Source organism: Lagopus leucura, unplaced genomic scaffold (assembly GCF_019238085.1).
Source record: "Lagopus leucura isolate 7727_CA_CO unplaced genomic scaffold, USGS_WTPT01 Super-Scaffold_100043, whole genome shotgun sequence".
In the NCBI taxonomy this organism is placed as follows: Eukaryota; Metazoa; Chordata; class Aves; order Galliformes; family Phasianidae; genus Lagopus; species Lagopus leucura.
In genome coordinates, this window is record NW_024962290.1 from 3,328,612 (window position 1) to 3,346,236 (window position 17,625).

The following is a 17,625-nucleotide window of genomic DNA, read 5'->3' on the forward strand; positions in this document are numbered from 1 at the left end:
CACCACCCCACGTGGCTACGCTGTGTTTGCTGAAACTGCTGAGAGCCTGAGCGGCAACTTGCAGCTCATACAAAGGCAGGAACAAGGTGATCCTTATCTGCCCTGACAACTGGCTCCGAGTTCCTGCAGTTGCATGAATCAATGGCTGCGATGGCAGTGACGGGAGAAGGACCTCGCTGGAGGTAAGGACCGCGACGTTGCTTTGCAGCCTCATGGGGGCACATGGAAGAGGAAGGCGGGTGATAAACAGGGGCTGAGATGGATGCGGTGAGGCAGTGAGTGCTACCTGGGAGGCCAGGGGTTGCCCATCCCGCAGCCACCGCACCGCTGGCCGGGGTTTGCCGGATGCCACGCAGCTCCAGCGCAGGTCAGACCCAATGTCAGCTTCCGTGTCCGTGATCACATCCAGCCAGTCCGGCTGAGCTGCAAAGGAGCAAGAGAGGTGGCAGAGCCAAGAGGATCAGATGAGAGGTTTGTCGTGCCAGGCAGGCAGAAGGATGCTCGTTGTGTCATCTCTGCTGGCAGATTTATTTATCACAGCGTGTTTCACCATAGTAACAGCCTTTGCCTTTTGTGCAGTGATGCAGGACTGGGTCCTCTCTGACTGCTGCTCTGCACGTGGACTGCACAAAATCATGGCATAAACCAGATCTGGAGAAGAATATTGTTATTTCTGTTTCTAAGAAGAAACGCAGTCACATCTGACCTTCAGAGAAGATTGAATTCAGGATGGGAGAACTGGGCTAAGTTTGCAGCTTGACTAGATCTGATTAATAGCTCCAAGCATTAACCCTTGTGAAAGGACCCTGGCTCGGAGGAGGATTTGATGGAGAGACAAATCTGATTTTTTTTTTCTTTCTTTCTTTCTCTATGCTCCCATTTGTGGTTACCTCATTTTTGCTAGAATTATTGTAGGGTAAGTGAGGAGGTCTCTCTGTCCTTGCCACGGCCTAAATATATCCATGAAGGAAAGATCAGCAATCTGTGCTGCCTTTGTAATAGGTTGGACTGGGGGGGATGTCTGGCTGGGGCGCCTCACCACGGAAAGGCACACGTGGAGCTGCCTTACCGTGAATGATGATGCGGCCCTGGTAGGTGTCTCTCCCTTTGATGTTTTCAGCCTCGCACTCGTAAGTGCCTTCATCCTCAAAGTCAACATTTTGGATGTGCAGGAGGGGCTCGCTGGAGATCCACTTGGAGGTCTGCGAGCCATCTAGCTTCCTCCACTTTATTCGAGGAACAGGGCTATGTAAAAGTAAATCTTTTTAGCCATGGGGTCTTACACAGCAGGTACCCAGCGTGGCACAACCCAGCCCCAATTCAGTCAGATCCCATCGCAGCTGGGCCTTGGCCAGCAGGACAGATCGGCTTTGCTGCTCCACTCCTCCCACTATTCCCCCTCCTGTGTTCAGCAGATCCATTGCTGGGTCTGCGATTTGCTCCCCACCCCGAGCAACGCGGTGCTGCACTCACTTCCCAAAGGCGAAACACTCCAGAGTCACCATCTGCCCGGTCAGAGCGTAGGTGTCTGCAGGGAACCTGGCTTTTATGCTGGGCGCATACTGCCTGGCGTCTGTTAAGAGGAAAGCACTGGTGAGGAGTTCCGGATGACTTTAAAATTGCACATGTGAGGTCTTAAAGTGCAAAGATACCTGTGAGGTTCCGCTTCTCTGCAAAACCTTCACGAGTTTGGAGAATTTATAGCTGGGCAGAGGCTACGTTTCATTTTCCTTTTAAAAGAGCTCTGAGCAGGGTCTCTATAAACCTCTCCTTTACAACACCTACGGACTATTTCTCCCTGATTCCCTGCTAGCTTTGCTCCCATCTCCCTGCCGAATCAATATCTTCAGCTGCATCTCCCAAGGTCACCAAAGGTAGTTTCGGGGGATATGAGCCTCTCCTGGTGCCATTTTTATTTTACAATCAGACAGAGAAACCCCACTGATGGCAGCGCTACCAGCGAAGCATGAACACAGGGCTGCTTCCCCCAGGCTCCGGCCAATTAATGCTTTCATCAACTCTTAAGCTCCCTTGAGAGGCCGCTGGGTAATTTGTGCAGGTGCCGGAGCCTTCAGGAGCCCTTGTGCTTTGTTAATTTTGCATTTTCCCCAGTCCCTTTATGATAATTGAAGAGCACCGACCCTCGGCAGCCAGGCTGAGCTGGGAGAACTTGCTGAAAACGCTCTTGGTGATGAAGTCGATGTGGCTGGTGGCAAAGCAAGAGTAGTTGCCGAGGTCGGAAGCCTCTGTCTTGGCAATGTAGAGGTTTCCTGTGCTCTGAGAGACGAAACGCCTCCCGTCGGCTGGGATGAAGTTGGGAAACTCGTTCAGAAGCCATCGGTAGGACAAGCCTGTGGGGAGCAGGAGAAGGAATGAACCGCGCAGATTGCTGGCGGCCTCAGCTGGGATTTAAGCAAGCGGGTCATTTTCTGGACCTGTCAAAGCTTAAATTGTTCCTCGGATGGCACTTATTTTCTCCACGTGCAAAGTTATGCCTCTGCTTTGGTGCTTTTCAGAGTGAATTCATACCAGGTTTGCTCCCCTGGCGTTCCCACAGCAAATCAAGAAGTGCTGCGTGTGGCTGAGCATTGCCTCCACCTCCTGCTGCTGGGGGATGGGAACCCTTACCTGGGTAATGGGGAGGGGGGCTGCAGGTGAACATCACTCCCCAGCCTTCAGCGATCTTCACGGGTTCTCGTTCTTCTGCAGAGAATTCCTGCAAAACTAAAGACACGCAGTGAAACTCGCCCATGAGCAGCTGGAGGAGCTGCTGTGGCAATCTGCCCCTCCGTGGGGTGGTTTTCCATGGAATCATAGAATCACCAAGGTTGGAAAAGACCTACGAGATCGTCCAGTCCAACCGTCCACCTGTCACCAATCATTTCCAGTGGCTTTGCAGAGAAATACAGAAATATCTGACCCTGTATCTGAGCACTGACAATGCTGTGCATCGAACTGCTGCTGCACCAACACGCCAATGGGATTCCTGCACTGCGTCCACAACTTCTCCCCTAGTTTCTGTTTATTTATGAGGCTAGAGGGCTTGGTTTACTGTGGCTGCATTTTGTTTGCTTTATGCAGACCAAGAAAAGACTTACAGCCAAAGCGGAGTGATGCTTCCCTGCTGACCACTGTGCCACGGGCGTTGGTTGCCACGCACTGGTAGGAGCCTGCATCCTTGGCTTTCACTGGGTTGCTTATCACCAGGTCGCCAGCAACCAACCTATACCGGGAATCCGGCCCCATCTTCAGCTCTGTGCCGTTCATCTTCCACCTGCCAAGAAGTGGGAAGGGAGAATATGTATTGAGGCTGTGTGCTCTCGTAGATGGTGCCACATAGACCCACGTTCTGGCGTCCCATTCTCGTGGTGTTTGGCTCACCTGTACGTTGCAGGGGGATTGGCTCTGGCTCGGCACATCAGTGTCACTTTCTCTTCTGCTGAGCCTTCAGGGAACAGGGTGTGTGCGGGCTGCTCCTCAAACACCGGCCCGTAGCTCCTTGTGCCACTCTGTGCTTGGCACCAGACTGCAAGAGAGGGGAAAACCTGCTTAGCAAAATGTGGCATTTTCTAAAAATTCTTCTTTTTTTTTTTTGGTTTTGTAGGGTGTCCCTGGCGGTGACAGAGCTATATCTGGAATTAAACGAGGAGCAATGTGAGAATAGCAGCCCATCTGTCGCCCAGCCCCAAGCAGGGCTGCGGGCAGATTGTGTGCATTCCCTGCTGAGCATCTCGCACCGACTCTGCTGTGCCACAGGAGCAGACGTGCTTAGAGATGGGCACGCGAAGGAGCCCTGGCACAACCTCTTGTGAAGCACAGATGGGGTGGGAGCTGGGAATGTCGGGGTGCTCTCAGCATCCTGGAAGTGAGGACATGCTTCTGTCTCTGTACCGATGCTGCTGCTTTGTTCTTCCAATGTCCTATTGAGGACAAAGATGGAGAGCACAGCCTGGGTGTTCACAGCTAGATCTCAGCTCTGCACTGACCTCCTGCACACACCTGGCTGCTCCCTCCATCCCTGCAGCTGCAGCATCCTCAGCTCTCTCTTTGAGTCACGCCTGCTGCTTGCAGCTGGGTGCAAACCAACGCTGCAGACACTAGAAATTGCAATGCAAATAGGCAAGAACAAAGCAGAAAGCTGCCTGGAAACCTCTAACCCAAAAGCAGACAGCAGGGTAATCACTGCCAGCACACATCCCTGGCACCTGGAGCCATGCCCCTTAGCAGGAATGGGACACGAGGCAGCACCCCCTTCTCTGCAGTGTTAAGTGAGGAGATGCCTAGCTGCCCCCAGCATCCTTCCATGCTTTGTAATTGAATTAATAACCGTCTTAAAACCTCCATGCCAACCTGCAATCTGCTTCCTTCCCTGCACAACGCAGCATGGTCACCGGTTAAATGAAGTGACTCCTGTAAGTGTGATGTTTTATGCAAGAGTAACTTCCAGCAGGGATCGGATCTCCAGGCTGAGGGAAAGCAGCTCTTCACCTGCAGCTCCCGGGGTTCCCCTCGTGTTCACGGCATGTGGAGACCAGGGTGAAACGAGAGAGGGGCTGCACTAATTGTCTCTGCGGGCTCGGAGCAGCTGTTTGCTCCCCATGTCTGCTCCTCACATCCAGGCTCTGCCCAATTAGCTGGGGCTCTGCTCCGTGCCTGTCCCTGATGCTCTGGAGCGAGAGAAGCAGTTTTGCAAAGGTCTTATTGCCTCCAGATCTGTGGAAGTGCTTTATGTCTCCCTTCTGGGATAGTTATATTCACCAAGGAGAAGATTCTCTCTGCTAGAAATCGCCTCCATTGGTTCTGCTTCTGCTGTGCTGCTCTCAGCTGGAAATAGCTCCTTGCTGGCCAGCACTTAACATAATCACGAGTTAATGGAGAATTAAGAAGGACGTGGTGTATTCGTTGTGTTCTGAGCGACGGCAGTCAATGGATTAAGGATGAACAGATTTGCATTCAGAGGTTAATAGGTAGCACATGGTAAATAACTTCTGATTATTTAACAAATGCTGTATTACAGTCTGTCCCATACATGCCTGTTCTCATGGGAGCTCTTCCCCAATGAGGTTTGGCCAATCATCCCTCCCATCCCACCTGGAGCCCAGCATCCTCCTCTGTCCCTTTTTCTCTGCCAAGGTTATGGGCTCCCACTGTCAGGCATCGATTTTCTCATATGCAATCAATGCCAGAAGTTCAGACAGATTTTATGTACAGTTCCAAGGTGTCCGGTTGGTGTTGGAGGTGAAATCCTGCATCTCGCTCATTAAGCGAAACGGCCGTTAGATTAAAGCGATAATTGAACTGTTACGAGTTCTGATGGCGGTTAGAGCTGAGAACTGAGATCAAAGCAGAACAGCAGATCTGAGCACCTCCGAGAGCGATCATCTCAGCTGTTGCTGTCACCACAGAACTCTCCTTCGTAATGTTACCACTGCAAGACCTTCCCAGGGCTCTGTCATTCGGGCAGTGGGGAGAAGGCAAACACAAAATAACATCTTTGAGCCTGCAAGCTGCGTGTGCACGAGGCAGAGGGATCCCTTCAGAGCTCAGCATGCCATATGCAGCCCTACTTCTGCGCTGAAACCCAGCTAGGAGCAGAAATTAGTCTCGATGTGCTGCTGTGTCTGGCTGGAACAACATTTGTTTTGAAGAAAAATCAGTCTTAACACCAAAATAAATAGGGAAAGGTGGAAATGGGAAATGGGAACATTAAGGTACGGAGAAATAGCTGCAGAAATGTTTGAACATTTCGGCGCTCCGAGAGTGATTTGTGCTGATGTCTGGGAGAGAAAAATACTGTATAATGAAATACAGCAGCAAGGCCGTAATCTTTGAGTGTAAAAACCATCCCAGACCTTAGACCAGAAATTGCAGGAATAGAACTCAAAGAGTGGTTCTTATTGCCAGCACCTGGAACGTGCTGGTAGCCAGAGGTGGAAAGCCCCGATGTCCAGGGGCTGTGCTGAGCCACACTCCAGATTTGGAGAGCAGGAAATCATGGATGTCTCAGCTGAACGTTTGCCAAGATGTATTGCAGGTGATGAGTGCATCAGCAGCATCCCGTCCCTGAGCACCGGCAGCGCATCGTCAACTCCGGAGCCGCAGCCTGAGCCTGGCACGTGAGCAATTAATTGGTTTCATAGGAACGCAATCAAAGTGGTCATTTCTCACGTCCTTGGGAACTCGCTGCTTGGTGATATGTCAGAGGGAGGGGTGATGTTACCAACCCAAACTCCAGACCTGGAGCCGTCGGGTCCGTCTTCACCCCTCCCCAGAGTGTTTCCTTCAGCCTTATCTGGAGCTGCCATCATTTGGTCCCTGCTCCTGGCTCATATTTCCAGTGAGGGTTTCTCTCTGTCCCAGATGGCTTCTGAGATCCATTGCATCAGCAGCCAGAGGTCAGGAGAAAATAACCCTCGTAGGGTTCGGTATTGACTCATTTGTTATGGGCTCATCTTGGATGGGAATGAGTTGGACGAACTCAGCTGGTTAATGGGAGAGCCCAGCATCGTCCTGGGACCTCTACCAGATTTGGGTCAGAGTGATTTCCAAACAGGCTAATTGCCTCCCAATCTAGGGCAGCCACCCCTCCCCTCTTCCTCTCCTGGGACCCACAGAACACTAAAAGGTAATTAGATATTTATAAGGCGGCCAAGCAGCCTCTTCTTGGGATGATGAATTAGCTTGAAGACATCGTCTAATTCTCAACTGCCTGATATGAAACATCTCCCTGCTGAAAAGGGGCCCTCAGTGTGTAGCCTGACACTCCCTGAGATCCAGCAGCGATCCCCAATGGGTGGCAAATGGGGGAATCTTTGCAGCTGGGGCATAGCAGAAAGGCATCCATTCCAAGAACAGCTTCAGGCTCTTACCCACACAGATGATGACGGCCAGGGAGGTGCAGATGAATCCAGCGGTGCCTCCCATCCTGTGCTCCAGATTTTATGGCCGTGGCTCTATGGCTGAGTGGGGACAGCGGCCCTGCAAGAGAAGCACTGCACTTACCTGCTGCTCCACGAGGCACCAGGGCAGCTCATGTCCCTGTGAGCACCAGGAGGTGTCTGTGGGAACAGCCAGTGAGAAATATGCAGAGATCTGAAGGAGCTCTTCTCTTTTCCCCTTTTCCCTTTTCTCTTTCTCCTTTTCTCCTTTCCCTTTTTTCTTCTCTCTTTTTCCTTTCCCTTTTCCCCTTCCCCTTCCCCTTTCCCTTTCCTTTTCCCTATCCCCTTTCCCCTTTCGCCTTTCCCTTTCCCCTTTCTTTTTTCCTTTCCCATCCTCCCATTTCTCCATCCATTCTTCCTTTTTCCCTTACCCTTCTCCTCATTTTCCATCTCCCTCTCCTCCCCATACCGCCAACTCTTCTTCTTCCCTCCTCCGAAAACAGCTCTCTCCTAACAGGCAGTGGCTGTGTGTGGGCATCCTACTGCTCAGCTCCAACCCCTTTGCCCTGGAGATATCCAAGGAGGACGCCCAATTTTGTTTTCCTTCCCCCTCTTCGTTAACAACGACTTGGGAAACAACGCATCCCACACACTGAAGGCTCTGCCAAGCCCTGCAGCCCCCCCAGCCCCAGCTGGTCCCTCATTCCCTGCCCATCTGGCTGCCCCAGTGAACACCGGCTCCATTCCATGCACCGCAGCCCCCGGTGCATTGCAGCTCGGAATGCACAGCGCCTGCTCATTAAGTGCCGCCGTTATCGTGCACCTGAGCAAACAGGGATCGTCCTGTGTGTGCTTCAAGTCTCGTCCCTGGGGAATCTGGGGCTGGGAAAGCCACCTGCCCTCTGCGTCCTCACCCGAAACAGAACGTTTTCCTACTCCAAAGGGAAGAAACCACATCCCAGGTCCTTGTTTTCACCTTGGTGGGCTCAGGGGCTTGGATGCCAGCCTCCCCACACGGCACTGAGAGCAGAGCCCAGCCTGACTCTCAGGTTAAACGCTCCTACGGCAGAGGGGTAAATAATATGGCAGAGGTGGGGGAGGAGGACCTGCCCTAAAGCAGTGATGCTCACAGGGTGACAGAGACGGACAGTATGAGGACAGAACAGAGATGGGCATGAGGTCCTCTCCCTCAGGCTGTCTCATGCCGTGTGTTCCATCCAGCAGCTCCGGGGTGAGTCAGGCCGATGAAGTCACTCGATGTCAATCAGCATCGTGCCCCAAACAGCGTCCTGAATCCACGGCCTTCCAGCAAACACTGCCTCATTGTTCACCCGCTGCCTGCTTCTCCCTCATGTGTCTCATGCTTCCAGCGTAAGCACTTTAGGACAAGGAGCAGCTTTTTGCTCGGTCTGTTTTTGAACGCAGTTCTGTGTTGGAGTAGGAGCAGAGCACATCTCGCATCTGTGGGTGCGTCACCCCAAAGCAGCTCAGAGATCACAGGGAGGGAGTGCAGCATGCCCTGCTGCCCAGCCCCTTCCGTTCCTTCCCCACGGCTCAGCAAAGCTGTTACTTGCAAAAATTAAGCTAGTTTGAATTATTCAATTAGTTATCAATTCATTATTTATTATGTAAACCACAGCTTTGATCCCCAGCTCTGCAGCTGGCTCTGCAGCTCGCCTCTTTCATCCCAGACCCCACTCTGCTCTCATTTTGGATGCACACATCATTTTCTTTCCTTGCTTCCTAGCACCCACTGCTCCTGTGTCTCCTAAGTCCCTCCCCATGGCTGTGCTGGGACATCAGGACAGGGCTCCTAAAGAGGTGACAGGGAGAGCTGCTCCATTTGTTCTCTAGAGCCCAACTTCAGCACGGGCTGCACTTGAAATCCTCTGCAGAAACGGGGAAAGTGCTACCAGGGGAACCTCCAGGCATGGCCCACATGTAAGAGAATAACAGAGTAATTCCTACATGCACTGAAGTTGGATTTGTTCACTGTTAAGGACTGGACCGCATCACCCTCTCCCATACTGCTTGGCACGCTCCTTGTTGTTGTATTACTTAAGAGATGGGATCCAGTGATGCTGAGAGCACACTTGGGGGCTGTGCTGCTCCCCCAGTTCCCTGCACCACGGATCACCCCCAGGCAGTGCCCTGAGCTGTGTTTTCTGCACCTGACTTCGAACTTCTCCCAGGCACAGCCACGCACTGTGCATCCGATCTGCTGGTCGTGCCCTTCATTAGGAGAGAGCCCTCGGGGAGCTGTTCTTTCCCCTCTTCATGGGGTATTTTGACAGTCACTCGAGAGCCTTCTGTTGTACTGAAAGGGGATCTGTCATCCCCGCTAATGGATGCTGTCATTAATACCTCCAGCAGCACGGGCACACTTGGAGACACGCACATGGGTTGCATTAGCGCTGTGCAGGAGCCCCTGGGAGCAGAGAGAGGTCCATTGTCACCAAGACAGAGTTCTTGGAAAAGAGCTATGGAAAGGTTTGGGATCCTCCTCAGCCTCGGGGACAGGAGGTGCTGCCTCATCCCAGGACAGCAGCACTGGGAGGTGATGGCCCCAGGAGGGCTGAAGAGCAGTGGGAGGACAAGGAATGGATGGTGGGCTCCGAATCCAGGCAGCTGTGGCACAGGGCAGGGGACCAATGGCACCATGCTGGCCCTGCCATCTCCCAGCTCATGGTGGGACTTGGGCAGCAGGGAGAGCTGTCATAGCCAGCACACCCTATCATAGATCAGTGACTGTGATTCAGTCCTCCGGGGTTAGTTATGAGACAAGCAATTGGGTTTCTGCTGCAACATCCTCCACTGAAGGAGAGCTGCTGAGGGTGGATGACACAGTGTGCCCTGTGCCGTGTGTTCCTTTCATTAAGGAGCATTTCTGAGGCTGGAACACGCACACATCTGATCTTTGGCAGATTTTTCTTGCAAATCTGCTCAGTGTCAGGTACGTTTTGTCCACTTCCAGAACAGCATGTCTCAGTGAGTTGAAAGAGATTTTATAGTAATGTGTCTGTCCTTTTGCAGAGCTGTCTGCGCTCAGGAGAGATGCAAACTCTCAGTTCTGCCCTTCCTGAGCTTCTTTGAGTTGGGAATCCGCCGGTGGCCCCAGGATCTACAGCAGCAGTGGGGCAACCAAAACCCTGACACCACCTAAAAGCAACACTGAGCATTGAAACCACTGTGATCCAACGGCCAACACACACCCAGAGGGGCTCAGCTCTCCCTGGGCTCATCAATCACCCCATGCAGAGCCTTGAATCATTCCTGCACCTCCAGGACTCCCTGCTCCCACCTGCTCTGTGCTGCAGAGGGGTGCTGGGATGTGCTTTGCCTCCTGGCTCCATTCTGCCCTGCCCTCCTCATAGAGATGCACAGTGGGTGCATCTCCACACTGGGCTCCATGCCTGGGCTGTGGGGAGCAGATGGTGCCCACAGCACCCTGCAGGGCACCGAGCTGCAACCTGCAGAGCAGGGACTGTTCATGCCCAACGTTGTTACTGCTCGATGGGCTGCAGTGTAAGCACAAAAGGCAAAGCTTTGGGGCTGGGGTGAAGGTGGCATTTGTAGGCAGCAGGTGGAGCAGACTGAGGCATTTGGGTGCTTTGAGTCTGGACTCAGTCAGGGCTCTGCACCAGCACTGCAGGCAGGGAGGTGAGGGAAACAGCTCTGGGCATGGCTGCAGCGATCAGCAGCACAGCACGGGGGGAGAGGGGTGATGGGGGGGCACAGGAACTCAGCACTAGGATGGGAGCAGAGCCACCACACAAAAGAGTAGGGCACTCTTCAGGCCATGTTGCTCCTAAGGCCCCCCAAAGCCTCCAGGTCAGCCCCATGCCCCAGGTGTGAGCAATTGCAATCAGCCCTCATTAGTTAAATTGCCTGCAGGGCTGAGCTCTGCCCTCGTGGTTCAGTGCAGAGAAGGGAGAACCTGCTAGAAGGAGGTAAGAGGGGAAAGATGATCAAGTAATCGTTGGAGGGGGGCATTTGGGCTCTTGAGGGAGGAGATGGGGGGCTGCAGCATGGTAGGGCTCTGGTGGGAATAGGGGGTGTGGGGGATTTTCAGTTGTTTGCTGCTGATCTGGGATGTGCTGCGAGTTGTTGTGCTGTGCTCCTAACCCCTGCCATGGCCTCTGTGTCCCTGCCCTTATGCTTTTGGAAATGAAGTCAAGCAATAAAATCCTAACCTATAGTAATGCACCAAGCAAACCAGCTTTGCTTGCAGCTGAGGGAAGAGTTGATCATGTTTGCTGGATCCACAGAGGGTGGCACTTCCAAAACTTGGGGGTGAGTTTTGGTTTTGTTCCTGTTTCTTTTTGCTCCGTGGGAGCTGCGCTTCCCACCTGGTGCAGCAATGCTGCACGTCTCTGAGCAGTGCACTCTGAACTCATCTACATCTGGAGTAATTCTGAATCACCATATCCATGGAAACTAATGTGCTTTCCCTGACATGAGCATCCGGATAGATGCTGCTCCCCTTGCAGAGCAGGGCTCTGGAAAGCCCAAACCCTTATTTTTGGGCTGATGCTGTAGGATTCGGGCTGTGAAATGGGAGGAGGAAAGAACCTCAGGTGTGAGTGATGGTGCCTAAAGCAATATGTGTGGTGAATGTGTTCCTCACCTGGGATGGGTGCACTCACCCTGCACCTGCCCTTGGGTTGTGCCTTATTTATCATGGATTGATTTAATTGTGCCAGAAGTGGGTTGGTGAGGGTTGTGCTGCCTCAGTGTCCCATACAGCTCCTGCTCACACTGGGCAGCTTTATTAATTCCACGAGGAGAGGCTCATGGAGCCCTGTGCAAGGAGCAGGCAGGGCTTGTTGATGCGCACCCAGCAGGATGGCTGCATTAAGGCGCCGTGCTCAAGCTGTCTCTGTTGTCTCTGTGTCTTTTAAGTGCTTTTTTTCCCCTAATAATTGGACAACACATTAATGTACATCACAGGTCGTGGCACTTCACTGTGAGAGGGGCTCAGTGGGAGTTCTCTTTTAGTTCTCTTTTAGTCAGCAAGATCTCCCCAGCCAAGCAAACCCCGGTGCTGGTGCACAGCCTGTCAGGTCTTTGTGCAGAGGACAAAGCATGGATCTGCTTTGGGTCGGGAGGAGTTGATTGAGAGCAGTGTGTGTGAGATGGAGTTGTTGGTGTGTGATATAACCTTGATTATAATAAAGCAGATGATGTTGTGGAGCAGAGCAGCCCCCTGTAAAGCTCCCTGTACCGGCTTCAGACAAAAGCCAGGATTGTGGAGGAGGGAATCAGGCAGGATTTCCCCATAAGCTGGATGCAAGCATGGTGCTCAGCCCATGTTGTCAGCACGCAGTTCTCCCTGAAGGCTGTTTCAATCAATAGCTGGAGTCAGCGGCAGCTGGAAGAATGCTCAAAGTCTTTGAGAACAAGGCCATGAGTGCCTCCAGCTTAGCATGCAGGTGTTGGAGAGATGTCTGCCTGAAATCCTCGTTAACACCCTGATTACATCTGCTCAAGATCAAAATATCTGATGCTGCTGACAGACAACCCCATGTAAATTCAGTATTGCAAACCACTGAGCATCACCTGCAGTGCTGTCTGGGAAAAGCAGGATGGTGCACTGGGGTTGCATTGAAGGAGAAGCTGAAAGATGCTAAAAGCTGGCTGTTGGTGCAGACAGGAGAGGTGAGATGTGCGTGCTGCGATTGCCTGCCCAAAAGACATCATCTCTAAAACAGATTCTCCTCTCCCATCACAGTGTGCCCGTGGGGAACCTCAGCCTCTCAAACTCTCCTACTTTCTGCAGTCGGGGCTGCTCTCAGTGGCGCAGCTCTTTGATGTGTCACAGGTATAAATAGCTCCTACCTGCCACCGTGTCTGTCTGCCTGCTCCTACATCACTGGGGCTCCTACAGAGGCTATAGCAAGGCAAAGCAAGCACAGGGCTTGGGAAACCTGCCCCAGGGAAGGGAGTGGCATCTCTTCCCATGTGTCTGTGCTTTAATGCCATCTCTGACAGCCCCTGAAGAAATGCTGGGTTTCTTGCATGGCGCGCTGGTCTATAGGGCAGGCTGCAAGCTCAGGAGGGACAGATGTGCCTCCAGCTGTGTGGGGAGATGACAGCAGTGCTGTGCCACGCCTGAGCCCATGAGATGGAACAAAACCATCCTTGTTCCAAGCAGGGCATGGCTGAGCAGCCAGCACGGTGATTCTCATGCGTATCCTAAAGATGGGGATGCGCTTTGGGCACGCTCCTCGCAAACCTATGAAGTGGCATGGACTTGGGGGTCTGCTAAAGAAGGGAAGGAGCATATCCATCCCTCATCCAGGCTCGGTGATCTTTCATGGCCAGTTTGAGGCTGAGCAGCCAGGCTATGGGCTGTGCACGTGGGCTCTGCATGCTACGTTCTGTGCTCGCGTGTTGGAAATGCCTCCCTACAGCCCCGCTGTGCTGCTGCTGTGATTTGCGTGCGATGCGTCTGCAGAGGCACAGCCTGTTAAACGCTCTGCGCATCCATTCCGAGCGACAAAAGTCGTGGTTACTCAGTTGGATCATAATTGATTGGGTGCTGGAGAGGAGCGTTATGGTTCCTTTGTCTCAACGCATCGTCACTGCGCTCCGTGGGCTGAACGTAACCCCGGCACCTTCCCTTAGCTGCAGACCCTTCTCACCTGTCCGTACCAAGTATGCTTATTTCTAGGAAGTTTGGGAGCTGTGTTGGCTCAGCAAAGCAGCTTTTGGTGTTGTGGGTGCGTTCAGATCCCAAGAGCAGAACCAACTACTGCTTTCCTTACGGTCCCACCCAGCACTGTGGTTTCCCCTTGCCCTGCAGACCCCAAGCTGTCCTGGAGGGTAGGAGGTGTATTTCTGGCTATGTTGAGAGGTCAGAGAAGACTGTTTTGCGTGGAGTGCTGCCAAATACTCAGCACTGAGAGGTTTATCTATACATGCATACCTGCCCCTAAACCTTGTGCCTCTGCTTTGCGCCCTGAGATGCTTGAGGGCATGCATAGGGGAGGCAGAGCTGCACTGGGCTCTGGCCAAAACCTCCAGGAACTCTCGGGTTGTACCCAGCTCTCAGGCTGCTGCCTCCCACCCTCAAAGCAACTGGTGTTCCTTCGGAGGGATGGCAATCTCATGAATGCCCCCAGCCCGGTTGAAACAATAATGCTGGGGCTGCGGGAGCGGTGAGAGCCTTGGAGGAGCGGGTGGGTGAGATGCAGAAGGGAGGAGAGCTCAGGAAGTTTACGGTGAGGGAGAGGAGCTCCACAGAGCAGCCCAGCGCTGCCAGCTGCTCCCCACCCGAGCACCCAGAAAGAGCAAAGCCAAGCACAGGGTTCTGTCTGTTATATTGCATCAAGAACCCCCACCCCGCACATACACACCTTCCTGTTGCAAAACGCTGACCAGTCTCCAACACAGCAATACCCCCAGAGCAGCCCTCCCACCCTGCCCAGAGCAACTGAGAGTTTGGAGGGAGATGGGGGTCACAGGGCACTGCTCTCCTTCTCCCTTTTTGAGGGGGAACCTGGGTTCTGCCCTCCCGAGCCGGGGGTGCTGAGCAGCGCCGTGCAGCCGGATCTCGGCAGCCCCCACCCCTCCACGTTCGGGCTTTGCAAAGTGCCGCCAGCCAAGATGCAAAGCCGAGGCGTAACCGTAGCAATTAGCAACAAATAAGTTCCGACTTGATCCCTAAGAGCCCTTTCTGCTTACGGCCGTGCCCATCCCCTGCCACAAGGGGCTGTGCCCCCATTCCTCCCAACTCCATTCCCAGCAGAGCTGAGTTGTGCCCGCAGAACCATCGCCCCAAGCAGTGCACAAACCCACGCCGTGCCCTTGCGTCCCCGACCCCGCAGGATTCGGCTGCTTCTCCCTATAAAGCAGAGTTGCCTGTGCTGGAAACGGTGCTCCGAAATCTGCAGCCTCATCTTTTTTTTTTTTTTTTTTTTCCTTCTTTTTTTTTCCTCCCTCCCCCCCTCCGTTACGGTGCGGGAAGGAGAGAGAGCAGGCGCTTACCTGGGATGGGGTCGGGGGCTGAGCATGAGGCGGGGGAGTGCGGGGCCGCGGAGCTCCTGCCGCGGTGCTGAGCCCGACTGATGCCTGCCCGAGTGGGGATGTGTGTGCCCAGAGCCACTGCAGCATCTCTGCATTAGGATGTGCTCCTCCCTCTCCTCCCTCTTTGCGTGCGCGCTCCCTCGCTCGCTGCCAACCACCACGCCGGTCCCTGGAGAGGGGATTTTTCTTTTCTTTTTTTTCTTCCCTCTGCCTTTACCTCACTTGCCACAGTGCAAGGACCAGTCAGAGCCGCTTGCAGCATGATGCATAATGCATGTCTCAGCCTCCGGGCTGCTGCGCCCACCCGGTTCCTTCAGGAGCTCCGAAACCCCGTCCCTATGGGGTTGGAGCAGGTGTGGGGCCGGGGGGCAAAATCCCTGCTCTGTGGGGTGGGAGCAGCCCCAGCTGCTGGGCTTCACCAGGGACACCCACTCCTGTGCAGTGTTTCTATATATGTATGCACTCCCCCGTGCCTGAAAATATGTGTGTAACTGTAGGTGTACATAACTGGGTTTATGAGCAGGCTGCAGAAATTGCTTTACAGCAGCGTTTTGGGAAGTTCTGTTGAGACAAGTGCGGCTGGCATAGGTAGGACCTGAAGCACACGTTGTGGGGGGGATCTGACCAGGAGGGTGATGCTATGGGATGTGACAGGGACAATCCAGGAGCTCCCAAGTGACACTCTGAGCCAGTCAAGGTGCCAGCAGCTCCCAGTCTGGGCTTGGCTGAGGGGTAAAGCAGGAGCAGAGCAGTGGGAGCAGCGGTCGCCCTGTGCTTCCCCTCTTTCCCAGACCAGTTAATGATGGAGGGAGATCAATGGCACTTGGGCTGTCCGCAGGTTAATGGCCTGCAATTACAGAGGAGTAATTAAGGCATCGGTATCTCTATTGATTGGCAAAGCTCCAGCGGTCTGCGTTCCTCTGGCCAGACAGAATGGGTTCCACCTGTCCTTCTCTTGTCCCTTTCTTTGCTCTTGGCAGCTCTTCTGGGGTGAGACCAGGAGGAATTGACTGCAGCCCTTCCTGCTGTCACCTCCGGGCAGAGCAGAGGTCTTTTGCCCATCCTCTGCCCCTCTCCTTCACATCTCTGCTCCCACAGCTCCCAAGGGTTGGATCTGGGGTATCAGTGACCCTTTGAGGCTCCGTCTTGTAGCAGCTGGGGGAGGAGGCAGCTCCATAAGGGCTCCCATGGCCATTTCCCAGTGCTGCTGGAGCTTTTAGTGACAGTAATGGGGGAATGTGCTGGAGGTGGAATCGCCCCTCTGGGGGAACTCAGGGCTGTCAGCATCGATCTGCACCCCACTGAGGTCAGGGGAGAAGTGGGTGTTGTGAGGTGCCATAAAAAGGGCTGAGCACTAATGCATGCATATCAACCTGGTATTGATCACGGGGATGGGGCTTCTATCACTCATTTCTGGGCAATAACTTGATTTTCCCTACAGGAGTGATGGGAATAACAAGCATCTATCAAATAGAGTGGATAAAGGAGTACTTTTAAGGTTTCCTGGTTGAGCCCACCTGGTTCAGAAGAATCCTGCTCTGCCTTGATGCTTGCTGGTCCTGTGCCAGGACTGCAATGCTCAGTGCCATTCCTGCCCCATCCTTCCGAATCCCATAGAACTTTGGGGTAGGGATTGGGATGGCTGCTGCCCCCATTGCCCCAAACACTCTGGGACTTCTCCTGCCCAAAGTTAAGGTGCTTTTGTTCCCCACTGCTGTCCTATCGATGGGGAGGGGGTGGACGAAGCCCCCCCTGCAGCACTGCAGTAATACTTTCATCCTCTTAGTGAGGTCTGCAGCAATTACATCTTCATTAGCCAAATAGCTTTGTGTTTTTCCCCCCTTCCTCCAGCCCATTCTCGTCAAGGCTTTGCACAAGGGAGCAAAGAGCACTTCAGAGCCTTGAGTAGGGATGGGAAATGCAGGGCTCTGCCGGGAGCTGTGGGGTTGGGGGCACCTGGGTTAAACCTTGTCTCTCCAATGAGTCTGTTGGGCCATGGATGCTTCCTGCTCCAGCTTCTCTGTGCTCTGCGAGGCTGTTGGTGTTGTGTCAGTGCTGGATGCCAAGCAGCATCATTCGTGCCCTGGGCACTGCTGAGCCGCCTGTGTGGAGCAACAGCTTGTGCCTCAGTTTCCCCAGCTGGGAAGGGTGCTGCTGTCTGCACTGAGGCTTCCAAGGTGGTTGGTGAGGGCTCTGTGCTCCCATGAACATCGGAGCTGGTGCTGCTGCTCTCTGAGTGCTTCTCCTCGTGTGAGGATGGCAGGACGGTGTTAGGCAGGCTGGGCTGAAAGAAGTTAAATTGCACAGTGGTCACATCGCTCCCTTGGCTGATAGGCGCTGCCCCAGGAGTCGGGCACAGTGCAGATGGGTGCTGCATCCTCAGGGCTCTGCTCTGCTCCCCTGTACCAGAAGCTCTCCTGATGTGCTCAGAGCAGATGCAGGTCTGGTGCTGCTGCTTTGAGCCGCGGCTTCATTGAGATTGCAGAGTCCCCCTGCAGGGCCGTGTGGGGTGGGAAATGCTTCTCCTATGGATGGTTTGGGGTGAAGTGCTGCTGAGCCTCCTCCCTTCCCCAGCTCCTCCACCACCAACCTGCCCTGCTGTGTCCCATCACAGCTTCTGGGCTGTGCTTTTTGCTGGGAAGGGCTGTGGACGTGGATGGGAAGGGGACAGCCTCAGTGGCTAAAAAGGTGATGGACAGGAAGGGCAAGCATTGCCTGA

The 17,625-nt window shown here is 53.7% G+C and overlaps 1 protein-coding gene across 1 annotated transcript in view; it reads right to left on the bottom strand.

The window, feature by feature from the left end:
- The window catches only part of CNTN2 (contactin 2), a 22,764-nt gene extending 7,756 nt beyond the window's left edge, over positions 1 to 15,008 (bottom strand). Inside the window, 9 exon segments of the mRNA XM_042884163.1 lie at positions 287 to 423; positions 1,070 to 1,245; positions 1,474 to 1,573; positions 2,142 to 2,351; positions 2,629 to 2,724; positions 3,099 to 3,274; positions 3,382 to 3,526; positions 6,870 to 6,978; positions 14,868 to 15,008. Coding sequence (XP_042740097.1) covers positions 287 to 423; positions 1,070 to 1,245; positions 1,474 to 1,573; positions 2,142 to 2,351; positions 2,629 to 2,724; positions 3,099 to 3,274; positions 3,382 to 3,526; positions 6,870 to 6,924 — 1,095 coding nt within the window. The 5' untranslated portion in view covers positions 6,925 to 6,978; positions 14,868 to 15,008.
- Between the last annotated feature and the right edge of the window lie 2,617 nt (positions 15,009 to 17,625).